This window comes from Macadamia integrifolia, chromosome 2 (genome assembly GCF_013358625.1).
Source record: "Macadamia integrifolia cultivar HAES 741 chromosome 2, SCU_Mint_v3, whole genome shotgun sequence".
Classification (NCBI taxonomy): Eukaryota; Viridiplantae; Streptophyta; class Magnoliopsida; order Proteales; family Proteaceae; genus Macadamia; species Macadamia integrifolia.
The window spans coordinates 34,419,718-34,446,389 of record NC_056558.1 but is presented as its reverse complement, the minus strand read 5'-3'; the positions used below and the strand labels follow the sequence as shown (position 1 = coordinate 34,446,389).

The window sequence follows — 26,672 nt, the reverse complement described above, 5'->3', positions numbered from 1 at the left end:
TGTGTGTGGTCCACCTTTCTACTTACTGGGCTAGTGAGCTCATCCCACGTGTACACCCCCTTTTTAGATGATTTTGTAGGTCATACATCTGAGGAGCATGAGGTGGGTCCCACAGTCGAGTTTCCTAAAGAGGACTGGTGGACCCCTGAGGAGTTAGAACACGGCGCTGACTGCTTGTGCGAGAGCTGTGCTGCGGGACAGCAGTTCTGAGGCCGAGCTGAGCTCCACCTTGGAGGCCGTGCTGAGCTCCACTTCCGAGGCCGAGCTGAGCTCTTCTATGTGATGCCGAGCTGGGCACAACCCCTGATGCCGAGCTGAGCTCCAGCCTTGATACCGAGTCGAACTGTGTACTCTGATGATTTTGATGATTTCCTGTATATACTTGATATTTGAATTTTATTCTTTTTGTGTATATATCATGCCTTCGGGCCCAAATGTATATAATTATTGTATCACCATTTGGGTATCAAGTATATAGGATTTATTCACAGGTAAAACTTAGTCTTCCGCTGATCTGATGAGCTTATGTTAGTGTGTGTATGCTGTGGTGGAATACAATATCTGATGATCCTGGCGGGTTTGGGTTAACCGGTGTTAACTCGGTCACCGCTCCGGTTCAGTGTGAACGGGGTGTGACACAACTGGTTACAACATTGGTAGAAGCGCATAATTTATGAATTACTAGTCATCTTGATATCTGAAGAAGGGCATAAATCAACAATGTTGTACTACCAACACTATACTATAGCAATCTGCTTGATATTTGAAGGAGGGCATAAATTAACAATGTTGTACTACAGGAGCTTCACTATTATCATGTTGATTATCAAAGAAAATTTATCATTCAGGTTGTAACATTTTAAAGATGATGAGATAACCACTCTTATCCTTTAAGACACTTCTTGCTACCAATAAATTAGTGGCTTTTCTTTCAGCAGTTGATGTTGGAGACATAACACGATGGAAGCACTTGAACACTTCACAGAGAACTTGACTGTTGGGACTGAAACCTAGAGCACATCAATTAATGTTGTGGATGTAAAACGTATTGTTTATAGCTCTTGATTTGTATTTGATGAGTTTAGCACAAATACTCACTCCTCTATTCTCCATCCATCTGTCAAATAGTTAAAGTTACTATATAAAATTTCGAATCCTATTTTCTAGTAAGGTATATCCATGTGGCTCCATCTGGTTCCAAGTAAAGAGAGAAAAGGGAAATAAAAACAGTTTAAAAGAAAAAAAAAAGGGCGAAAATACACTCTTTGACCATGTGGCCCTTGTGCCCACACACAGAGCAGGTGGGTGAAATTGACACCCCCACCCCTCTTGATGCCCATATGCGTCCTCTCATTGGCCCCGTGTTGGTGCAGGGGTTATGTGACTATGAACGTTCTTTTCCCCTTAAATTTTATGTAATAATTACTATATAACTTTCTTAAGGTAAAATGCATTTTGAACCAATGTATCCTACACTCAAAGACATTCAATTATTTATTTATTTATTTTTTGTAGATAAATAATAAACTCGATATATCCGTGTGTAAGGCACGTTGTTAATTCAGTGAACCCTTGCCCCTACTTTAAACTCTCTCATTAAAAAATAATAACCATAATTTTCAAATAGAATATTTGTTTTTCTTCTTAAAAACTAGGAATTTGGTTTCAAAAGAAAATAGAATTTAGGGAGAGGTCCCCTACTTGTCAATAGGGGGCCCACATAATCAACGGGGAAGTAGAATAGGAGAGGATGTGGGAAACTCGACACTGGCAACATGGGTGTTAATTTTCCTAAATTTTAATAACCAAATTTAGAATGTTTCAAATTTTGTAATACAGTAATGTTAATTTTTTTTTTTAATAAAAACATAATAATGTTAATCAATGATCACAAAAGTTTTCATTTTAGTTTTGATTTTATTTCACTTTCCTTGCAATTTATCGGAATTGTGGGCATAGACATGTGATTCGTTAAGTTAAATGGGCTTACCATGAGGTATTCTAAATCAAATTCAGGCCTGGATTACTTAATTGATTGGCCATGGCCACCTAATAATAATTATTCATAAAATTTATTTATTTATTTATTTATTTTTTTTTAGGAAAGGATTCTTGAGCAGACGGCACAGAGAAATGCACCAATGAAAAGTGACAGAATAGTTATATAAATAGAGAATAAAGAGATCATTTTATGAGAGGTATAGTGCCTTGGAGATTCTTTTCCTTTCTTTCATTTGGTGCATTTGGTGCATTTGGTGACCAGGTAGACAAGTGGAAGATGGGCAATAAGGGTACTATAGTCATTAAAGCGAGCTTTCTTACAGGAACAAAAGGTTTTCGCTAAATTAACGGGAACGTCAAAGCGGATCCCAATTTGACTGCTGTCCAAATCCTAGAATCTCGTGACCCAAAAATTACACAAAATTACACCCCAAAGCCGACACAGGATCACCACTGTCATAATGAAGTCTGCCACGTACGGTTTAGTACTATAATTTGACTCGTCTCACTTGATGAGAAGCAACTCTCCGTTGGATTGGCATCAGTGGGGGAAGATGTGATTTGAATCGCTTCTAATGTAAGTGTTTGAAGACGCTTGTACCATGGAGGGTCCTTTATTTTATCAATGTCCACATAGAAGTAAGATTAAGTGGGTTCGTTAGAACCCTGGTTGGGGGTAATTTTGTAATTCCACTGACCAATTATTCCATCTCCGGAGCGGCAAAAACCGGTCGTTCACCGGCAAAACCGGCAACGTTTCAAGGGTTTGAGTCGTTTGACCACAGAGAAGAGGAGAATCTCTCTCTCAAAATTTAGGAAAATTGGAAGTGTAGATTTTGCTGTACAAATCGTCGTTTCCAAACCCTAAAAAGTCTCGAAATCGCTGGAAACTCATGCATCTAGTTGATCTTCGTCTACGCTCGTCATCTTCATCAGAGGATTCATTCAGCGTTAGCTAGGTTTCAGAAGTTGAATCCCTTCATCCAACCGTGATACAGGTCTGTCGATGTTCTCTTTATCGTTTTACTTCTCTGGGTTTATTTGAGATTTCAATCAATTCGACTTGTCTTAGCTTATCTTGGCCTGCTATATCGTCGGATCCGTTCACAAATCTTAGAATTCGACGTGGATTTGCGACTTTGAGTTGAATTCCTGTCTTAATTAGTCGAATTTATGTTAATTATTTTTTGTTTTGGTGGATGGTTGTTTAATTTTGATTTTAAAGCTGTATATTGATTGGAAGTTCCCTTCCTTTTTTTTTTTTTCCAACTCAAACTTCCCTTTTCTTGTGGTGGTTTTATTGCTTGTAGGATTTAGGGAGTCTCTGAAAAATGGGTAGTCGGGTGAAGGAGGACGAGAAAAATGAGAAGATTATTCGAGGTCTCCTGAAACTTCCTGCGAATCGGAGGTGTATGAATTGTAACAGTCTGGTATGCATTTTAATACATGTTTCTCCTGTTCTGTTTTTTGTTGTTTTCTCCACTTAATTTGGATTTTGATATCTTACAGTTATCATATTATTATTATTATTATTATTATTTTTTTTTTTGGGGTGGCATAATAACCGGGGGAGCTGAGATTGCAGTGATGCACATAAACAATGTATTATAAATTCCGTTCGTATTTGTACATAATTAAAATTTAACTTAATGATCTATTGAATAAGAGAGTGTAAGGAAGTCCGATAGCAGCAACTTTGGAGCTCATTGGAATAAGCAAGATATCTGTAATCAATTGACCCTTTCCCCTCCATCATTGCATGTTGAAAATAAAATCCTTAGGCATTTGGAATCTTAAGAAAGGTCAAATGCTTTTTTTTTTTGGGGGGGGGGGTGTGAATTAGGAAATAGAAGCCATATATCGGGCTTGCTGTCTAAAAAGAAGAAGGTTCAGTTCCAAGTTTCCTGTAACAGGTGTTTACTTATAAAGATTGAAGAGTACAATGGAAGTGAAAATTGACTTCATAATTCTACCCTTCAATAGTTTCAGCAGCCTCATCTGTCAGGGTGAATTAAAGTCTCACTTTGATGATTACCTGTTACTTGTGTTTGTTTCATCCTTTGAAACAATCTTAGGTTCATTATTCTAGTTGAAGATTATTTTTAGCTGATGCTCTGTTTGACATGAAAAATGCCACCTTACGATTTGTTACTCAATCTAACAATTTTTTTTTTTTGAACTTTTTTGCCAATCAGGGACCTCAATATGTGTGCATTAATTTCTGGACGTTTATCTGCACCACCTGCAGTGGGATACAGTGAGTGCTAATGATCTCCTGTATGCGATTCTGCATAGCCTTTTTGTTTCGTATCTACTTTCTTTGCCATATTTTATTTATTCTAATTGGGCATCTAAGGTATAAGATTGGAAGTATTAGAACATTGTTACTTTCCAGGGTCAGAATTTTGATAATAGGGGCAACATTTGAGCATTAATATTCTGATGAAAATTATTATGCTGACTTAAGTTTTATGATTTGTATCAAAAACAATTCCAGTCGGGAGTATACACACCGTGTAAAATCAGTATCGATGGCTAAATTTACTTCACAAGAAGTTAGTGCTCTTCAAGGAGGGGGAAATGAGGTACGTTTGCATATCTACCGACAGACCAGTTTGGCTCCCACCTTCTCATTCTTTTGAATTTCTAATACTGGAATTATCTTTCTCTACTTCTCATTTCTTGAATTGGTTGTTTTAATTTTTCACAGCGTGCTAGGGAAATTTACTTCAAAGAATGGGACCCACAGCGTCATTTTCAACCAGATAGCAGGTTATTATTGTAGCTCTTTTATATTCTTGAGTGATATAAACAATTGATGAAATTCTGATCCAAAGATTTGCTTCCAGTAATGTTGAGAGACTCAGGGACTTCATTAGGCATGTTTATGTGGATAGAAGATATACTGGTGAGAGGAGTATTGACAAGCCTCCTAGGGTGAAAATGGTACGCTGAGTTCAGTGTAGAAGCCATTCTCCTTTTTCTTAAAGTAATTCAAATGATGCCTTGTTTTGATCTTTGATTTTGCCATGAGGTCATTTTTCTGTCCACGTGGCAGACTTGGATGAATATGGGTGGTCCATGCGGTAGATTACCCCGTATCCATCTCACTGGTCAAATGTCGACCTGAAAGAAGCACTAGAAATGTTTAAAACGTAAGTTCAAAGTTTCATAAAATTTCAAGAATGCTATTTCACTGTAATGGAGGGTGGGCCTTGGCGCAATGGTAAGGTTGTTCCATTGTGACCTAATGGTCGAGTAGGGAAGCAGTCTCTCCATGAAGCGGGGTTAAGGCTGTGTACGTTATGACTCTCCCCAGACCCCACAATGGTAGGAGCCTTGTGCACTGGGTACACCCTATTTCACTATAATGGAATCTAATGGCATTTCTATAATTTCTTTCTTTGGTAACTATACTCTTAAGGCTGTTCTTGAAGCTGTTTGGTCTGAAACTTAATTCGTGAGATGGGTGTGAGGTCCTCTATAACATGGATCTATGTTTATTGACGTGACAAATTGTGATGGATTCCTATCATTACAAACACGTCTTATGAATATCATGTCCTTTCATTACAAACATGTCTTATGGATTTAAGTTGCACTATTGCAACATGTTGGTCATAGGTTTAAAACCTGGAAACAGCCTCTTGCGAAGGGGGTAAGGCTGCATGCATTTGCCCCTCTCAGACCTCGCAGTAACGGGAGCCTTGTGCATTGGGTTGCTCTTCTGATATTTTATTTTATTTTATCTAAGATCACCTTTGTCGTGGGTTACCTGAAAAATGACCCTCATAGGCTATGCTATAATCTACAAAATTTAGTATTTCGAGTTCTAATGAATATAATCATGATGGAAAATGTTTTGAGAGGTCTGATGACCTTTTCTCTTTTAAAGCTGCCTTAGTTCATTAAAGGTGCTCTATATCTCAACAGGGTGATAGGGAGGATCCTTATGAAAACAAAAGGATCGATACATATCGTGGCGGTTCTCGTAGTCCACCTTATGAGGATGCATATGAACGTCGATATGGTGAAAGATATGGTTCTGGTAGCAGAAATGATGACAGAAATTTCAGAAATAGTTATGATGAAAAGCGAAGTCCTGGATATGATCAACAAAGTCAAAGGCATGGTGAGTACAGGAGAAGTCCTGCTCGCTTTGAAGTTGTTGATGATAGGTTTCGGGATGATAGATTACCAAGCAGGAGATCTGAAGACCACAGGCTTTCTGATGGAGAATTCAGGCTGGAGGGGAAGTCGCCAAACCATCAAAAAGACCTGGATGCATCCAGTCCTCCTATGGTTCGTCCTGTTAGAGATATCTTGGGGGAGGATGTTCCGCCTCTTCGGGTTGGTGATCCTCCTAAAGAGAATGTTAAGAAGGTTGTGGATGGCTCAGCACGTACTACACAGGTGGAGTTCCTTCTTTGAGTATGATTTTTACATGCTGGCATTTTGAAAATGCTTCTAACATTTCTTTGGCCAGTAGAAAACCTAGGGAAGCACATATAAGTAGACTGGGTGTGCCTCACTAGCTTTATTTTTCTTTGTTGAGGTACCTAGTGATGCTTTGGTGAAATGCAGACATAATGTTCAGAAATACTGAGATAGCATGCCTTTGCATCAACTCCATCATGTTCGGGTTATCATGCCTTTAGCTATGCTTTCTGCACTTCTAACATCTGTTGGTCATTTGTTGCACAAAAATCCTGCTTTCTTTGGAATCATGAACATCTTGAGACCTCCACCATTTCTAGTTACCTGTTGAGCATGAGTCCCATCTCCAGAAGCCACTGCATTGTCATAAGTTCTTTTCTATCTCTTTGAAACTTGAAAGTTTAATATTTGTGTTCTGCTTCAATAATCGGAGATATAATGTGATTGCATATATGCCCTGGGTCAGCAAGGCCCAAGCTCTGTATGCCAGAGCCTTTTTCCTTCTGAGTAATATGGGTTATCTGATAAATTGTGACTAGATTTCGTTTTTTGGTATTACAACCTTTTGGAGTGCAACTCACTCAGATCTATTTCCAACAGCCTTGTGATAGGACTTGCTTAAAGCAGTGGGATCGGAGTTTGTAGCTGAAAACTTCGTAGTGATGCTTATATTGATATTGCCTATGTTCTTACTTTGAAAAACATATAACCTAGTTGTATTCTTAGTTGATCTTTGCATTCTGATTTTAGTTTACTTTTATATTGTTAAATCTATTTGCTTTAGATGGTTTGAAATAAATTTTCCAACACTAAGGACATGCTATTCTTCTTATTTTTAATTTTTTGCTTTTGCTTCAAAGCAAGTTTCAGTCGCTAAGTTTCTCTACTGGTATTTGAAGTTTAAAATCTGCATTTCTGCACTTTTTTATAGGCTTCCTAGGTGTGGTACATTATACCAATTCTAGTTTAGACCTGCTGCAGACGCGGATATCTGCTCCAATCTCCAGTTTTCATTGGAAAAATTGGATTGTGGCCGTTCTGCAAAGATGTTAGATGTAATCATTTTCTGGAAGTGTGAATTAGGATCATGAGACAACCTTCTTGAACACAATGAAAAAGAATGAGAAATGGCATAAATATATGGACTATGCATTAAATTTTGTGGTTCCTTCATGGTCGTGTACTGGTTTTGACCCACTTATTTTTCCATAAATGAAATATTTTTTGTTGCTTGGAAAAAAAGTGTGGCTCATATACTGTTGGGGCTTCTTTTTTTTTTTTTTGGGGGGGGGGGCTTAAGCTCCTGAAGTAGAGGGTGCCCAAAATAGCATTGTAGTAAGGTTTCAAGAGGGAGAAAGAAGGCTTGAAGGGATGCTCTTTATCTGAGTAAGGGTTTGGGGCATCGACCCTTTGGGTTCAAAGTTTCTTGCAGTGAAGTCTTGTAGTATTTCGATCAATTAGTATTTGTGGCCTAAGAATTATATAGTGATGGTGAAGTTTTATCTCTTTTGGTGAAAGTGCAAGGATTCTGTGAAGAACAATACTTTTAGCTTTGGTATAGGATTTTGGATGAGATCAGAAGAGGAGAGTTTTTGGTGAGATACTAGATGGGATGTCAATCTTAAATTCAGAGATTTGAACTGATTTTGATGCAAACTGTATTTCTGCTTTTACACCCCTGCAATATTTTGAGTCGAGCTATTAAGTTACTTATGTCACAGTATTAGAAGCTATTTCCTTAGTTTTAACAAATTTTCTGTAATACTTGAGATTGCCTGTTTATCAAGAATCTTGTTGGCTTAAGTTATTGTATGCTAGATTTGAGAATCTGTCTACTGGTCTCTATTAGACTATTACCAGAGTGAAAGTTTACTTATTCTTCAAAGGGTTCTTGATGCAGATCAAATTATATCAATCTGCAAGTGATGAGCTCATTTAAGAGATGGGAGGAAAAGATTCCAATCTGATGGTTACGATTGTTCAGATCTGATCTCAGATCTAACAATCAGATTTTATGGGAATAATTACAAATCTCTATAATTGGTGTCCAAGATAAAAATCATGAATAAAATTATAGTAATAGTTGAGGTCGATGAGGTGGAATTAAGAGAGGGTGGTTGATGGTAGACAGAAAAATTAACAAATCTTGTCTGGAAGATAGAATCGATGGAGGAGAAGCGAGGAGAGAGAGAGAGAGAGAGAGAGAGAGCAAATCTGATATGTGGTTCAAAGAATGAAGAGGACTAATAGGAGAGAAAGAGGGGAGAGATATTACCGTTAGAGAGAAGGAAGAGAAAAGAACAGCCGAGTTGCATGAGATGAGAGAATCTGATTTGTAGTCCAAAGAATGAAGAGGAAAAATAGGAGAAAGAAGGGAGAGAGAGATTACTTTAAGAGAGAGAAGGAAGAGAAAAGAACAGCCGAGTTACACAACAGCTATGCAAGGTAGTTAACAATCTCAAATTCAAATATTTTATTCAATTTTATCGGAAGAGGGGTTGGTTAAGTCTATTTATAGAAAAAATTTCAAAGTAAATCAAAGAACTTCTCTATTAAGGAATCTAATCACTCTTTTATTCTAAATATTATAAACAAACTCAAAATAAAACTCATACTTGCTTAGTGTGTCAAATAATAGGACTCTTGGACAGCTAAGATAATTTTCTAAACTTGGACTCTATACATGGACCCAAAACTAACTAATGCTTAATTGAAAAACTAATTTTCTTGCCCCTTCCTGTTACATTTAATCTCTCTATTTCAGCCCATTACAATTAAAAATGCCAAAAAGTTAGGCCCAACCCAAACTATTACTAAAGCTAGTCCCAATTTTAACCAGACTACATTATTATTGCAGAGAACTGCATCTTCAAGTAGCTTGGGATCCCTTGATGGAAATTCAGTGGAACTCAAGAGGGCAAATTCTGGAAGCTTGATTGACTTCAATGCTGATCCTGAACCTTCTGTGACTCCAGCTGCACCACAAGCACAACCAACACCACCACCACCTGCAAATCCGTCAGTTCCACATACAGCAACAAGTTCATCCACTGATAGCAACAATTGGGCTTCTTTTGATCTTGCTTCACAAGAAAAGTTATCTCAGGCTCATTCAAATGTGAACACTCTGGAATCTATATTGTACCAATTGTCTTCTCCAGCAGTTCCACATGTCGACAATATTTCAACAACTCCTGTTAGTATTGGAGCGGCAACTATACCTGTTAGCAATGTGTCAACATTACCACCTAGTGCTGGTCCTGCGGCTGCTCCTTTAGGCATCTCAACATCACATGTTGGTGGTGCTCCTGCAGTTGCACTCTCGGGCAACATGTCAATGTTTTCTGTTCGTGGCACTGCTCCAACAGCTGCAGATGGAGGCATGATGTCAACTAGTGGTGATTCCTTTACCAAGGTAACCAATGGGGGGCAGTGGCCAACGGGGCAGCAACATCATCAGCATTCTCTATTTACTACCTCAGATAGTCAATCTACTGCACAGCAGGCCACTCCTTCAGTTAGCGGAGCTCCAAGTAATCAAGTAAGATATAATGTGGCTTTTCTTTTTTCTTCTAATGTTATTGTTGTTAGAATCATCACCACCACCACCACCACCACTGCCATTATCATTGCTAATGGGGAAAAGGTTTTCTAAGTGGTACACAATTAGAGAAACTTCTCTACGTGGTCTTACCTATTTAAGCCACATGGAAGGTTGATGTGGCCATTCTCTCAATGGATAGGAGACCCACATCATTGAGCATGTGCTGAATTTGGTGGCTTAATTAAACTGTGTGACTCATAATGCATTGAAACTTTCCTCTTGTATCATTAATTGTCCGGTTGTCCAGCAATCTCTTTTCATCTTTGTTCAATGACTTTTCAGCCATTTTTATTGCTGTGGAAAACTCTATTTTTGCTGAAACTTACCACGAGTGGAGGATGATTTGGTTTTTTTTTTTTTTTTTTTTGGGTGGGGTGGGTGGTGGGGGGGCTATTTGTGCACAAAACTTAAGCACCAACTGAGCTGCCTTGTGGTAGGTTTTTGATCCAGATAGAGAAGTTTCTCTAGATGACCCTGATTGGTTTCTTGAACCCCAAGGAACTAGGATTCAGAAACTTAGATTAAACCAGAATCACAGTGAGATAAAAGTGACTGGAATTGAAGAAAACTTGATAATGGTAGACCAACAGCTCAGATGGATATAATCTTCTGATATGAAGTTAACAAAATATTCAGAAACGACTCCTTAAAAGGTAGCCAGATCAAGTTATGGCAGTTTCCTCCTTCAGATAGGAAACCCAAAACCCTAAGATCGATGGAGTCAACAACAGTTAGTGTATAAATGAAACAGATCAGATTTTGAAGGGCTTTTGTTGATGATAACACAGTTTGGATCAAATAATGATGGGAAGAGTTCCAGATTTATGGGACTGTTTTAACTGACTTCTGATCTGAAAACTAAAACCATGGGCAGACTTAGAATGGCCTGCGGTTGATGAATCTGATATCAAGACTAAAATAGAAGGGTTTTAATATATGGGGATACCAAAAATTAATTAAGAACAGTACTTTAGTATTGATGGAGAAGGAAGAACGAAGAAGAAGAATAAGTTATGGCTAAGCATCTCACCTAGCTTCAACTGGAATCCCACCAGCCACTATTTGCTTCCCACAAACATAACACTACGTCTGGCATCAAATCTGAACCTCACAAAATTAAGTTAAGGCTCAAGCCAAAATTTCATTAATCAAATTCGTGTACAAGGCTGGACCCCTAACAAACTTACACTAAAAAGGACAGGCCTAAATCAATCCTTAACTAATAAAGTTAATATAAACTGACTAGGAAACTGACTCAAAACAGGACCAGACTTATAGAATCATAATCCAGCCTAAACCAAAATATTTAATTACAAATAAAATTAATAAATGAAAACACTTATTTAAACTAATTTTTTAGGTCTAGTTTCTACCCATATTATATGCTCATTAAAGTGGCCCATTACAATGAAAACACATTGGATCAAAGGCCCAACACATACATTGCCCAACCCAGAGCTGATTTCTATTAAAATAAACCCAATTGTATTTTATCTGCATCAGATCCGTTGATAGAACCTTTGCTACTATTCTTGTTCTTACAATTGTAGTATAAGTTGTTGCTTATGCGCATTTCTGTCCTGCAGGTCAATCCAGTTACCAGAGCTCCAAATAACCAAGTAAGATATGTGATGAATTTTTATATTATTGTTTCTGTTACTATGGTGTCTTTTGGTCATAGTTGTAATTGTAAGTAGTATCCTTATGTGCTTTTCTGTTGCAGCTCACTCCTACAGTTGGTGGAATTCCAACTAATCAGGTAAGACACATGATGCAGCCTTTTTATTATTGTTATTTGTTGTGTTATAGTTGTAGCTGTATAACTTCTTTTCTTGTGGACATTTCCATGTTGCAGCTCACTCCTTCAGGTGTTGGAGTTTCAAATATTCAAGTAAGCAATGTTATTTGTTCCCCCCCCCCCCTTTCTATTATTATTGTTTTGTTTTATAGAAAGAGATGATGATTTATATTAAGAGGGTTTCCAAATAAGTCCTAGGGGAAGCAAAGGGTAGTTGTCAGGCTCGTAGGCAGCCATTAAGATAAAGAAAGCTAGTTTTAAGACATGATAAAAAACTAAAGAGACAGAAGATAAAAAGCGGATAATTTTTCCAGAAACGAGGCTACGAAGATTGTGGGGATAGCTAGGGCGAAGAAATATGAAGACCTATATATTAATCTAAACACAAAAGAAAGGGAAAAACTATTTATAAGATGGGTAAAATGAGAGAAAGGAAGAGTAGTGATTTCAGCCATATGAGATGTATCAAAAGTGATGATGGAAGAGTGTTGATAAGGGATGAGGCCTACTAAACAGAGATAGTTCGAGTAGGAATGACTTGAAAGATTGCATTATGCATGAAGACCCACACGTCATAGATATATACGAAAGGTTGGAATGGGGGAAGTTAAAAAAGACTTAAGAAAGATGAAAGTAGGCAAGACACCAAGGCCATAAGAGGTTCCAATAGAATTGTGGAAGAGCCTAGGAGTGTGTGGGATATCTTGGTTAACCAATCTGTTTAACGAGATTATGAACACAAGAAAAATGCCAGATGAATGGAGAAACATTATAATTCCGATATGTAAAAATAAAGGTGATATTCAAATTTGCAATAACTATAGAAGCATAAACTAATGAGTCATACTATGAAATTATGGGAGAATGTTATTGAAGCCCGTTTGAGAAGAGGACTCGTATCTCGGAGAACCAATTCGATTTTATGTTAGGTAGATCCACGACAAGAACTATTTACCTACTAAGGAAGCTCATGGAGAGATATAAAACCTGCAAGAAAGATCTCCATATGGTCTTTATTGACCTAGAAAAAGCCTATGATAGAATCCCTAGAGATTTAATCTGGCATGTTATAGTGAAGAGAGGGGTGTCGAGTAAATATGTGGATATAATGAAAGATTTGTATCAAGGCGTGGAGACTAAGGTAAGATATGTGGGAGGCCAAGGCAAAAAAATTTCAATTACGATTTGATTACATCAGGGTCAACCTTGAGCCCTTATTTATTTGTGCTTATCATGGATGATTTAACCAAGAGCATCCAATACGAGATCCAGTGGTTTGTGCTCTTCGCCGTTGATATCGTTTTGGTGGATGAGACAAAAGCAGGGATTAATGTAAAGTTGGAACTATGGAGATCAACCTTGGAAACAAGAGCTTTTAAGATTAGTAGATTGAAGACGGAGTATCTGATGTGTAACTTTAGTCATGCTATGATGGACAATGATATGGTGAAAATTGAGAGAGAGAGAGAGAGAGAGAGAGAGAGAGAGAGAGAGCACAAAGTAATTATTTTAGATATTTGGGGTCAACCATAAATAAAGAAGGTGACATAGGGGATTTCACAGAGAATTAAAGTGGGATGGGTGAAGTGGGGAGGTGCGTCCGGAGTTTTTTTGTGACCGACTTATTCCTTTAAAGCTTAAGGGAAATTCTATATGACTGTTGTACAACTGGCTATGACGTATGGGGCGGAATGTTAGGCAGTTAAGAAGTGTCATATAGAGAAGCTGTGTGTAGCAGAGATGAGGATGTTAAGATGGATGTGTGACAAAAATAGGAAGGATAAAGTAAGGAATGAACATATTAGGGCTGATTTGGGAGTTACCCCAATCAATGAGAAGCTTCGAGAAAGTCATTTGACCATGTCCAACAGAGGTTTGAGGATGCCTCAGTAAGGAGGAGTGATATGATTTTGATTGAAGGAGCTAAAAGAACTAGGGCCAAGCCTAAAATGACTATAGGAGAAGTAGTGAGGAATGGTATGCATAGGCTATATCTTGTCCCAAGTATGACCTCAAATAAGGCCAATTGGAGGGCAAGGGTCCATGTAGCCGACCCCATCTAGCTGCGATTTTCCTGACATGGTGGGGCGAGGTTTCTTTCCTTTTTTACTTTCATTTCTGCTATTTTGTTTTTGCATGGATTCATGAAGCTGACCCTATTAAGTTGGGATAAGGTTGAGTTTGTTGTTGTATAGTAATTGTCATTTATGCTGTTCTCTTATGTGCTTTTCTGTTCTCTGTTTTATTTTTTGGTGCAGCCATGGGGTTATTCACTTACACCAAATGCGCTCGGATCTTTGAGCACTCCAACTATGCAACCATCTCAAACAAAGCTCGTCCAGGCTGCCAGTTCTGGAGTTGCATCACAACCTGTCCCTGTGGAAGCAAAATCTAGTGGAAGAAACGCTCTTCCAGAGGTATTAGTTTTCCCTTGTGGTTTTTTTTGGGTGAATAATAAATCCATTACCAAAGCGGAAGAAAGAAAAAAAAAGGGGGGGGGGGGTGGGAATGTACATGCTCCAGGGGGGAGAAAATACAGCAAAGCTAAAGAGCAACAAACACCTAAGGGGGTGGGGGGGTTTGGTGGGAGTAAAATAGAGAAGGGGAGACCCTAGGATTCTTCAATGAGCCTGTTCCTTGGGGAGTCCCTTTCATGGTCATGAGGGATACAATCTAGTTATCCCTTTTGTTGTTCTGTGGGTTCTCTTAAAATTTTTCTTTTTGAAATAACACTTTCAATCTTCTACAGGACCTGTTCACCTCAGCCTATTCATTAGCTCCTGCGGTTCCAGGTTGGCAAACTGGTCCACCTCGTGGAATGGGATTTGGCATGCAATATCCTGCTGCAGTGGTATTTCACCTTGACATCGATGATTGTGTTGAATTTGTTGGTTCTGTGTGACATCTGCATAGCCATAGGGTAGTTACTAATCTGAAATGTGGGATTATCTGTGACAGCCAATGTCTGCCTTTCCCCATTCAGTAAAATCAAACAACCCGTTTGATCTCAACACTGAACCAAGTTTAGTTCAGGCCCCAACGGTATGTCTACAATATTTTATTTGAATTGATTTCCTTGCTTGATTCATTACGGTTACTCCATTTATTGTTCCATAAGACAAGTATATCAACATCATCTAAGAAGATCATGCTTATGATGTCCCCTTGGCAGCTTAGAATGTTTTTGTAATGGTTTTCTGTGAATTTGTTTTCTTGTTTGAAGAAGAAAAGAAAGGTGAATTTTATTGTGTATTTCAAAGCATAGGTATAGATATTTTGTTTAAGTTTATTGATATTGTTCTGCTCTTAATTTCAAAATATTTTCGGAACTTGCCTGCCATGAATTGTGGGATGCTTTATAATAGAGAGAATTTCAAATGGAATGTCATACTAGATTTTGGAAGGTAAATCTGAAAATTGTTACTTGCTATCGTTGGAAAGGATACATTTTATATACCATCACCTATGTTACTTAGATTCATTGGTTGGTCTGTTGAATTGTGTGTTAAGTGTAAACATATGTATGGACATGGATTTTGCCATGGGTGCGCCACTGACTTGGGCCTCTGCCAGGTCCTTTTAACATGGAATAACATGGAAAATAAAAGGCAAAAGCTGAACAGGAACTGCAGATTTTGATGGGGATCCGGGTTTCAAAGACTGAAATCGGATCGCTTAGGGGCCCACCCAATCACCAAATAACTCAACCCAATAATAGAATGGCAGAACTGTAAATATTAGGACTCTTGTAATAGGGTGGCAGACTTGTAAATAAAAAAGAATCTTAAAAGGATAAATGAAGGTTCAAGTAAATGATGGGATATGTAGGGAATTAGGAATTATTATGAAGGGATAAATTAAGAAGCAAAATTATTGCGAAGGTTGGAGGTAGAAAGGGGAAAAAGTAGGGGTATTTTGGAAACTCAAAGGACAAAAGATAATAATAGCCAAAGAAAAAGGTACCTCTTAGAAAAAAGGCAAGCCACGATTCAGGTGGAGGTTGTCTTCAACCTTCGGCCAAGAAGAACAGAGCAGTAGAACCAGGGAAACGAAAAAAAAAGGAAGAACTCCTTTGATACTTCTCGGTTTGGTCTGATATTTCAAGCAGATAATCTACTCCAAGTCTCGTTGAGATCAACTGCAAGCTTCAATGAGGAAAACAAGTCTGAACTTCTTTAGGCGGCAAGCAAGAACCAGATCTGAATCTGAGATCGATTTCTCACAGCAGAACAAAGTTTTGGAGGTGATGCTTTAGGGTTTGAATCGCCTATGTATAGCAACCTTACCCACGATCTCTGGTTCATCAGCTTGGGAGAAAGGTCTCGTCAGTCTGCCTTCTTCAACCAATAATACCACCCAGCAGGGTTGCAGGGAATTAAACTATGGGATTCCAGCAAGGGAAGTACAGCAGAAACAGTAAAAAAAGAAGAGAATGAAAAGAGAAAGAAGAGAAGAAGGTCAGGGAAGGGAAGAAGATCAAAGGGGGATGGAGGGAGTTGCAGGCCTGTCGGCATCCATGGCTCAAAACCAAAAAAAACTTAATCAATTCATTCAAAAAAAATTCCATTCTCTGCTGGGTACAGGAACACTATTTAAAGATTTGAAAATAAACCTACTTTCTTAATTAAAACTGGAACAAATATTGCATCTAAACTAGGATAGAAATAAAACCTCATCAAATAAGAGAACTGCCAAACAAATTCTAAGCCTAAAAAAGGGAGTAAATAAGGAAACCAATCAAAGGTATTTCTTCTTAATCCATCACCCAACTGCATCAGATTTGAGCTGAAGACAAAAGAAGTTTGAGGAAGAAAGAGGAGGTGGATGAGGCGTTTTCGAGAAGAAGTAGGAGGGGAGATGGGGGAGGGTGAGGGGTGGGGGGCGTTTTATTTTTATTTATTTATTTATTTTTATTATTACTTTTTTGACATCCATTGCTAAAGAATCTCACACACCAGGGCGGAGGCACTTCCTCTCCATTGATGACTCTCACATCTCAGGCTCCAAGTCTGGGAGCTTCTTCTCTGTCAAGAGTAGAGACTCACCCTTGGTCCGCGGAAAACCTATGGACCGTGACTATAAAAACCTATTTTGCAGTCTAGTAACAAATATTGATAAAATCTATTAGTTATAAAATTATTTTTATACAATGACAAACTCAGCCTTATCCCAACTTACTGAGGTCGGCTACATGGATCCATACCAAACAAAATAAAAAAATGTCCAAACAGAAAAAGGGAAAAGGAAGAGATGGAAAGATGAGAGACGTGAAAGAAAAATGAGAGTAGGACAATAAAAATAAGAGGAAAGAGGCACAGCCCAGCAAGTTATAAAATTATTTTTATAACGCCAAAAATTCTTATCATAAAAATTGAAATATTAAAAAATATATATATATATATATATATGTCTCAAGTCCCTGAATTCTAGTTATCGGGATTTGTTGAGACCAAGTTTAACACCAAGTCTCTGACACCTGCACCCGCATTCTGGTACCATAGACCAGCACAGGGTTGTTGGGTACAGAGAAACTTGTTTGATGGCTTTAAACTTTCATTGAGAAAGTTCCTACCTGGTTGTCTTTCCAGTTTTGTACATATCTTTATATATTTTCCAACTAATTAATAAGGCAAGATGACTGCTATGTGTTGGGATTCTTTGATGTATTTAAGCCTTCCAAGTTTCAACCCTTAAAACACCTTGAGGCAGTGAAATTTGTTTAGCCTTGCATAAATTTTTTTTTTTCTTCTTATGATGTAGTTTCCTTCTATGGCATCACTGCAAGGAGCGCTACCAAATGTGGCGAGACCAACGGGCTTATTGCGTACTTCTAGCCTTGGAGCCCCATCATCAAGGTGGATGCATCCACAATCCCCATCGTATGCGTCAGCCCTGCATCCCCAGTTGCCATCTTATGCATCAGCAATGTCTCCAAGTAGGATCGCAACTCTACTAACCTTAAAAAAAAAAAAAAAAAAATCTTGTCTTCTGGTTTCCTCATCTCCTGTGACTGTTTCGCTTATAATTGTTGAATAATGGCAGGTGCATACATGGGGCAACAGGCATCCAGTAATATGCATCCCTTTGGGTACCTTCTTTAGCCTTTGTATTCTATTTCCTTTTTAAAAGGATTAAGTTCTGATAATAATGTGACCTCAGGGCTTCAAAATTCATGGAATGAGTGAAATATTATATATGTACATATATATATATGTATATCTGAATATGTATATATATATATATATATAGATGCTTGCACACGCATGCGTGTATTATGCCAACAGATGCATGCACAGACGTGTGTGTGCACATGCACATGCACACGCAGAACCCTGTCTTCTGTGTGGGAGAAGTATACCAATTTCTAAAGGTGCATGGAGAGATAATTGTTGAATAATAACTACATGGTTTTCTTATTCAGCTTGGAACAGGTCCTAGCTTGAAGATGATTTATTATAAGGTTTACGTGTGCATATCATGGGGTTGGGTACCCTCTGTTACATTACCATAAAATAAAACTCAAATAATGGGGGGGGGGGGACTCAAGCAATTGCTGTAGCATTAAGAACTACTGAATTGGTGCAATAATGACCATGGAGTTAAAACATCAACTAGTTGGCTTTGAACCTTATGAGTTGTAAATATTGAGAACTAGCCAACTCGGTTGCCCAAGATAATGAATAGGATGGCTGAAGGATGGGGTTATGATGCACTTAAAATTGTTCAATTGAGCTTAGAAAGACTTTATTTGGTCCATTAATGGGTTTTATAGGCCTTGACTTGAAGAAGTAATAAGGGATAATGACTCAATGAGAAAGGACAACTAAACATAATTACAACTTAACCCAGCTAATATGGAAAACATAATATAAAACCCCTATGGTATTAATGTTAAACACTCCCTCTCAAACTGGAACTTATATATCTCCCATGCCTATCTTGGAGCACCCACTAAGTAATGGAGGCCTGGACAACGCCTTGGTGAACATATCGCTAAGTTGATTGCCAGAGTGAACAAATGGAGTAGAAACAGAAACTATTTCTTTATAACAACTTCCCTCACAAAATGGCGGTTGATCTCAATGTGTTTAGTTAGCTCTTGGAAAACCGAATCACTAGAAATATAAATAGCAGGTTGATTATCACAATACATCTCCATAGGTTTAGTGACTGAAAAACCCAACTCCTGAATAAGAGATTTCAACCACATCAGTTCTAGCTTTTAGGATAAGCGGTTATGAACGCTGAAATCCTTGCTTCTTTCAGGCTCGTCAGTCATAATAAAAGGTGGTAATTTCAAGCAAAAAAGTACCATTATAGCATTGTTAAAATTTTGTGTATATTTAGTGATTAGTTCTCCTATCTTTAGTGATTAGATCTCCAACCTTAAGATAATAAAATGATCACTTCATGGCCTTAATCCGTGAGTGTTTCACTTCATCAAATTCATGAACAGAAAGTGTATAGCGGTATTAGATTAATTGAATTACTGCCCATGTATTTACGTAAATAGTCCTGGATACCATTTTCCACCATGTAATTTGATCGTAAGCTTACTGGCTTGAGCCAGTTTGCTCACCCATAATTGATTTAACCACTGGTATTATCTATTCTGTTAGGAAGGATAGACACTGCTTCGATAATTAGAACAGAAAAGTTTATTATTCTCAATGATTTTAGTTGTCTTTTCATGAGATCCCTCGGCAAGATAAATTTCTGTCTTATATCACAGATACCAAGGATCTGGGGGTTTTGGCAACGATGGAGCTTCTTCTGGGAGCTTGAATATGGATCAGCAACTACCTGGCAGATACTCACAACCTGCTACGCCGAATTCTTTTTCTTCCCTTGGAGGAAATCCATTTGGATAGATATAAGTACAAAGGCTTCTGATGCCATTTAAGGATCAGCGTCTTGCTGTTACAACTACAGCCTCTCATCATGGGGAAATTTTGATTCTGTTCTGATTGAAGATCACCTGAAATGGTCGAGAATGAGAGAGACGGAGTCATCTTCAAACATCTTTGCCCACTTAAGGTGTAACTTTTACTACGAAAAGAAAGAGCAGAGACAAAAAGGGTAAGACCATCTGGAGAGGGGCACTGATGGCTGGCATTTCCATAGGGGTACCTGTTTATGTTTTATGATCTTCGTGTCTACTGTAAATCTAATTGTTATTAGTAACACATTACATCTGGTGTTTGTATGTCTGCCCTTAATGGGATTGTATTTATTTGTTTCTGTCATATGATCTGGTATTAGGGCTTTGTAATTCCCGATCCTCATTTTCCCTGCTCCATAGAAAAAGGGAAAATAGGCTGCTATCACCATTATCTTCCACACTCATCACAGTCGCTTTGAGTCTGAAATATAAAATTTGAGGTTTTCTGTTTGTAATTATGGTGAAACAAAAATTTATAAATATGGTTTGATTGTTTTGATGATTATTATATTTCTGGGCTGTGTTAGCAAAATTTGATGCCAATCATTGTTTTCTCCTTTGCATGATAGATCATTGAGCTCAAAATCTCTTCTGTAAGAACAGCGGTCCCCATGGATTTTGTCATTATAAAGAAACTACATGGCAGTACCAACCGAGGAAGGAAGAGCTTTCAGAGAAGAATTGAAGGCAAAATCTTGATGGGTAACCTATCTATCGGTTTTCGTGGGAAAGCCATACAGTTGAGGCCTAACTTGAGCCTAATGGAACTAAATCTCGGACATCTTGGTCTCAGCGGTTTCGGTGGACCCCGAAATGAACCTGGTTTGTGGGAAATGTTGGGTGGTTTTTGGTGAAATTTTAGCAATAGCAGGAAAAAAAAAAATACTTGATTTCAGCTAGGTTTCGGTGGTCCTGTTCAAAACCCGAGTGTTAGTTCCTTGATTGGGACCATATCGGGGGCCCAATCCTGGACAAGCCCTGTGATAGTCAGTTGAGGTGGTATGTCCATGTTCAATAGAGATCTATGAATGCCCTTGTAAGGAAGAGTGACTAGATTCATTCGGAGGGAACCAGAAGTAAGGACAAGTTTAAGATGACTATCCACAAAGTGGTATGAAAAGATAAGTGTATTGTGGGGCTCGATTCTAGTATGATTTTGGATAGAGTTTTGTGGAGGACAAGACCCGTGTTGTAGACCCCTTATAGGAGATGTTTCCATGATGCGTCTTTCTCTATTGCTTTATCTTCTTTTCTAATCTCCATTTTCTTCATTTTAACTTCTCTTTTGTGCTTCTTTATTATCTGATTTTAGACCCTTCTAGGATAAGATTATGATTATTATTCTTGTTATATTGGGACTACATCCGGTTGGGCTTATTGAAAGTTTAATAAATACTATGGTTAGGCAAATCCATGTGCCCCCCTAATTAATGTTCAGTCCACGGAAAATAACCCATCAACATCCAACAAGAATGCTTAAGATCTCAATAGTTATAATTCATGAGTTATGAGTCTAATGACTGATTGATTACCACCATGATTTGGCACTAGCCCTCACCAACAAAGAAAAAAAAGAAAAAAAGAAAAAGAAAAGCTTTCAGTGATGTAGATAGGGACTTTGGGGTCAATCTCTCAATAAAATTTGGGATTCCACATAACTTCAGATGGGCATTTGATGTTCGGCATGTACTTAGAAAAACACCTAAATGGGTGTACCATAACATCACTTAAAATTTTCATTAATTTGATAAAATGCATGTCATTCCTAAATTATTACTAAAAAGCATGCATTTGTTGTGAGCAAATGTAACAAAATCACTAAAAGCATGCATTTGTTGGGCTCCATATTTCTTTATCTGTGTCCTGAAGTGTTCACATACATCAGTTTTTCTAATTTCTTCTTCCATCGAAATAAAGAAGTATGATAATGAAGCTTTAGATGACAAGAATAAGACTTTGGAGAAAATCAATGACAATAATTTATTTTGTAAGTTTATATATAAATATATATATATATATATATAAATTATTTTTATTATTATTAATTTTTTTTTATCTTTTATTATTAGAAATAGAAACTTTGTGGTTCATATGAGATTATTTAATCTTTTTACAGCTCCTTGAGGCTAACCTCATTTAGTTGGGAAACTGTGGGGGGAATTTTTTTTTATCAACCAACTTTTGATTTATTTATTTATTTTGCAGAGGTAAACAACTTGGTCTTAACTCAAAACAGGTGGGTGACATGGCTTTTTTTCACAATATTGGTTTGGATAATTTGCAGGGGAAAACTTATTAGGTGCAAGTTTGAAGAAGTTAGATTTGGGTTAAAATGGAATCCAATGGTTGATTACTAGAATGTCAATTTACCAGCCCAATAAAGCCTCCAAATACTACCTTTAATTGCTCCTACTTCTAAGACATACGGAATGAATTCAACAAATTTCATTTTGTTAAATCTATGTTGAATAATGATTTAATCTATTGTTGTGTAGAAAAAAAATAAATTAAGAGAATACAATGATGCAAAAAAGTTCTATAAAAAGAAGATACCATGTTCTACAACTCTTCCTCAGGAAATAACTCCTCCTTTAATGAAGGAACAATCCACTGTATCTGAACATAGGTAATCTCCCATAAATCATTACCTTCTTGTCGCACCAAAATCTCTTTCTCCTTCATCTCTATGATCATCTTCTTCAACAATACTGGCACTAACTCTTGCAATCTTGACTGGTTATCACCCAAATTGACCTTCATAGATGTATCCATCCTTCTCAACACACCTTGCCAAAATGTCCTGAACCCGGAATTCTGTGACAATGGTTCTAAGAACTGTAAGAACACTTCAGTCAAAAGTTCCATTGCCATTTTAAATGTCCCCTCCATGCTTCTCATCTCCCTCTCAGCATTCTCCCTCCTCGAGTACTCAACCATCTTTTCATGTAAATCATCAACCATTGCAAATATCACAAGGTTAAAAACATTTATACAGTTAGAAGATGTGAAACCTAGTTCATCTGCCAACTTGAAGCTTCGTCGTAGGGCTGACACAGCATGATTTCTTATCTCCTCTCGTCGAACTAGGCTAGATTTTCTAAGGGCATCTGCAAGCTTGACAAATAAGTTAGTTGTGAAGGAAGAGGAATTAAATGTCTTGGACCCATCCTCCGAGGAATTACTTGTAGTACTAATGTTGCTCCCAGGATCGGAGTATCCATTTTTGAACCACTGAACTAGTAAGTTTGTAGAATCTGACATTAGATCTATCAATTGCCAACTCTTATCTAGGGGAATGATCTTTAGCGCAGCATATCCAAATGCACAGTCCATTATGTATGCATAGTTCATTCGTGAGACATGTATACCATCTGACATCAACATGATCAAAGCCTCTACTCCTTGGTCATTGGTTTCGGGGTGTCGACCTGCAACTGAAAGCAAGTGGAGGGCTGATTTCCATCCAGTCTGGGTTTGCAAATTTGCAGGGTACTCAGTAAAAATCTTACCAAGAGCTTGTACTATTAACTCACAACATGAATCAAGGATTTCTTTATCAAGCTTCCACATCAAGTTTATGGACTTGAAGATTAGCTCCTCAGATATTTTCTCTGATTGGCATGAAGCGAGAAGCTTAAGGCAGACCTTGAACAGGCCAACGATGGCCTTTTCTGCGAATGGGCAAGGCGAGAATAGAGGGAACTGAGCAACCAAAAGTTGGTAATCATGGAAAAAAGGCCAAAAGGTTGAGAATCTGTGAATGTTTGCTAAAGTAATAGTGGTGATCAAATCCCAACAAAATCCAACAGTTTCTTCTTCCTCAACTGGGGTACTAAACTTTTGACCTTTACCAGCAGCTGCAAATATCAAGGAGCGTCCAAGATTCAGTAATGATTCCTCTGACAAGTTTGTGCTATTGTTAAGAATGTTCTCTATTTGGCATTGTTGAATTATCTTCAAATTATGTTCAAATTCACTCCCTGAATGGACCATAGAGTCTTCACTGCTTTCTAGTGATAGGAATTGCGAGAATCGTCCAATCATACCAGAACTTTGACGGCTACTACCATATACATGGTCTGAAGGTACCGGTGGGAAGAGAACTACTGATTCTGATTTGGAGTGTGTTGGATGGTCGGTTGATGAGGTAGAAGCAATATTTGGCTCGCTAACGGACTGAGGAAGCAATTTAAGCCTCTTGAGCTTCAATAGACAATCCACAATATTCCTCCACCCCCCTCTAATTGATTTCCCAAATTTGTTTCCAATGGTGAAGGCTGCAAGAGTTGCCATTCTTGGCTTTAAATCATTACTGAAGGCATAAAGGGTCTCCTCTGCTGAGGCATAAGGATTTAATAGTGTAGTGAACTTGCAGAAGGAGGCAAGGAGCTCATCAAGTGTATCTTCTAGTCCGAATTGAGAAATCTTTGCAACTGAAAACATCCCTTCAACACATTCGTGGAGGATATCATCTTCATCGGTGTGCTCAAAAATTGCAGCAAGGGTTGCAACAGAAGTTCCAGCAATGGAAGCAAACATATCTGTTGCGAGCTGACATTCAAAATCACAAAGAATGAATGCTTCCATGACTTTTGCTTTACTAATCAGCTCGATCCATCGGCGTGGATCAATCTCTAAAGATGAACCCGATTGGCCAAATAATGTGATGGCATTATTTGCAATTGATTGGAAGAGATCACAAAGGTATTCTCTTGGGAGATCTTTTCCTCCATTAATTGCTCTATTGTTCCTTATAAACTCCTCTTCTGTCATTTTTTTCTTCACCTGTGGATTGTGTTGGTCTGTGTTGAGCATGATGAGGGAATAACAGAGGATGAACACAGCATCCTTGCTCACAAAGATTTCTGAGGATTGTTGATCATAAAATTTTTCTGAAAATTCTTCGAGGATCCTATGAATCTTTTGGGATTCTCCTGGCAGTCGGAAGGTCTCAAGGAAAGTTCTCAGGGCAGTATCAAGAATCATACCTGAGAAATCAAATGTTGCAGTGAATTCTTTGAGGACTTGAATGTGCAACTCACCAGGGTCGCCTAGGTAATCTCCAATTGCAATCTTGTCTAAGCCAGGAGTATAGCGATAGAAGTAAGCCAAGGATTTTGGCTCTGGAGGATCTGACACTAGATTTGTGATCTTCAAGTACTCCAGTCCCTTCTTCTCGTCTCGGTTGAAATGGTTACCAGCAATCAGTATCTTCTTCTTCTGTGCTTTCCTTAACCTGACAAACTTAATCCATGACTCCAGATCATCGCCGTTGTCGCATTTCTCTATCCAAAAAGGTTTGTACTCAGAAATTTCAAGGGGATATGACCCTTTAGAGCTTGAATAATCATTCTCTTCCTCAACATTGTCAGCAAGGTTGTGAACAATAACTATTAGGCCTTGAAAGGCTTGGATCTGCAAACTTGTCAAAGGGCTGCTCAGTGGGAAAGCCTGCTTGCAAAGCAATCTTCCAATGTCTTCAAAAATGTTCCGACAAAGTGGATCACAATCGTAATTCACATACATTTCAACAATGAAAGTAGGCTGCCTGCAGAAACTAATTATTCCTTCAAGTGCGACTTCTTGAAGCTGAGGAGAGTTTCCCCACGAGGCAACTCTAAACAACACAAATACGAAGAAAGCTTCAAGTTGCAGCCTGATAGACCTGTAAATGTCAAGATATCGATTCCTTTTAATTCTCATTTCATCATATATTTTCAATCTCATCAGTCAAGAAATTAAGTAGAGGTTGTAGTCATTGAGTTTTGAGTTCTTACCTACGGAGAAAGTGATAGATGTTGAGAACAGTACTGCAAATCATGGATAATACCAGTGGACTCGAACGAGTTCCATAGTATATTAAATGATAAAAGAGATCATCTTGGATCAATCTTAGAAGCTTTGGGTGGTTCCCAATTCCATCTCCACTCAATTCTATTGCAGAATTTATCAATACAAGAGCAAATAGTTGAACATCTTCATCAGAATTCTGGGTAGAGGACCCATCAGTCTCTGTGATCTCCACAACATTGAGTAAAGAGCACAAGAAATGAAAGATATCAATAGCACAACGAGCACCATACCCTCCAGAATCCAAGTTTCCATCATAATCATCAAAGCCCGTTTGATCTGTACTCTGTTCTCCATCCTCCCGAACCTGATCAATCTCCGGCAATCGAGCAAAGATTGTCTGAATCAGTTCATGCATAGTATGTCTAGCATTCCTTTGTAGCAAATCCCCTCTGCTGGCAGATTTTTGAACAACCTGGAAGCAGGTATTGACAATTGTACATACAGAATGATCATTAAGCAAAACAGAAGCTCTGTTCTTCACTATCCCAGCCAAAACCTGCAAGACCCTCATTAGGACAGCATCTTCAGAAGCAGGATCTGTAATCTCAAGTCTACAATTTGTGATACCAGTAATGATAGAATTGATGGCTTCTTTGGCACCAGGGGTCTTCTCATCAAAAATTTCGAGCTTCAGTATCTTCAAAATCGCCGAAAGGGCCACCCCGGTCGCAGAAGCCGGAATTTCGTCGCTCTGAATCACATCAAGAAAAGGGGAGAGATAGATAGATGGGTCTACTGTTCGCCATTCCCGTTGTGGATTGAAGATGAGGGAACGCAAAGATTTCAAAGAATATAACAGAGTGGAATCGTAGATCTCTTCGGAGGGAGAAACGAATTGAGAATATGGATCTGTGGTGGTGTTGCTGCTGCGACGCATCACAGCTATAACAGCTCCAACTTCTGTGTTCAACATACATGAAATTCCCAATTCTTTCTTTTTCCTTTTTGTGAGTTTCTTCACTTTGGGTCCACATGATGAGCTATTGTTTTCTTCTTCTTCTTCTCCTTCGTTCTGGTCTCTTGCTTTCGCCATTATT

General features: G+C 38.2%; 2 protein-coding genes across 3 annotated transcripts; one reads left to right on the top strand and one right to left on the bottom strand.

Annotated features, from left to right (window-relative positions):
* Nucleotides 1-2,781: 2,781 nt before the first annotated feature.
* Nucleotides 2,782-20,292, top strand: LOC122066308 (mucin-17-like). Of its 2 annotated transcripts, XM_042630134.1 has the most exons (17): nucleotides 2,782-2,999; nucleotides 3,312-3,431; nucleotides 4,197-4,258; nucleotides 4,499-4,586; nucleotides 4,712-4,773; nucleotides 4,851-4,947; nucleotides 5,935-6,414; nucleotides 9,296-9,979; nucleotides 11,629-11,661; nucleotides 11,766-11,801; nucleotides 11,898-11,933; nucleotides 14,099-14,257; nucleotides 14,590-14,691; nucleotides 14,799-14,882; nucleotides 17,601-17,775; nucleotides 17,883-17,928; nucleotides 19,573-20,292. In XM_042630134.1, the coding sequence occupies exons 2-17, from the start codon at nucleotides 3,333-3,335 to the stop codon at nucleotides 19,709-19,711; spliced, it is 2,382 nt and encodes a 793-aa protein (XP_042486068.1). In that variant the 5' UTR covers nucleotides 2,782-2,999; nucleotides 3,312-3,332; the 3' UTR covers nucleotides 19,712-20,292. The 2 variants fall into 2 exon arrangements, with proteins under 2 accessions (XP_042486068.1, XP_042486073.1); XM_042630139.1 differs by lacking the exons at nucleotides 2,782-2,999; nucleotides 3,312-3,431 and having other exon boundaries at nucleotides 4,207-4,278.
* Nucleotides 20,293-22,252: 1,960 nt separating this feature from the next.
* Nucleotides 22,253-26,672, bottom strand: LOC122072250 (ARF guanine-nucleotide exchange factor GNL2). The gene is made up of 2 exons (XM_042636836.1): nucleotides 25,560-26,672; nucleotides 22,253-25,447 (listed from the first exon to the last, which is right to left on the bottom strand). Exons 1-2 carry the CDS (start codon nucleotides 26,666-26,668, stop codon nucleotides 22,342-22,344), a joined length of 4,215 nt encoding a protein of 1,404 aa, XP_042492770.1. The 5' UTR covers nucleotides 26,669-26,672; the 3' UTR covers nucleotides 22,253-22,341.

Coding starts and splice junctions, on each gene's coding strand:
- LOC122066308 (XM_042630134.1), top strand. CDS start 3,333: ATGGGTAGTCGGGTGAAGGAGGACGAGAAAAATGAGAAGATTATTCGA. Junction 4,259..4,498: donor ACCACCTGCAGTGGGATACA/GTGAGTGCTAAT, acceptor AAACAATTCCAG/TCGGGAGTATACACACCGTG. Junction 9,980..11,628: donor GCGGAGCTCCAAGTAATCAA/GTAAGATATAAT, acceptor TCTGTCCTGCAG/GTCAATCCAGTTACCAGAGC.
- LOC122072250 (XM_042636836.1), bottom strand. CDS start 26,668: ATGGCGAAAGCAAGAGACCAGAACGAAGGAGAAGAAGAAGAAGAAAAC. Junction 25,448..25,559: donor ATCTATCACTTTCTCCGTAG/GTAAGAACTCAA, acceptor TGACATTTACAG/GTCTATCAGGCTGCAACTTG.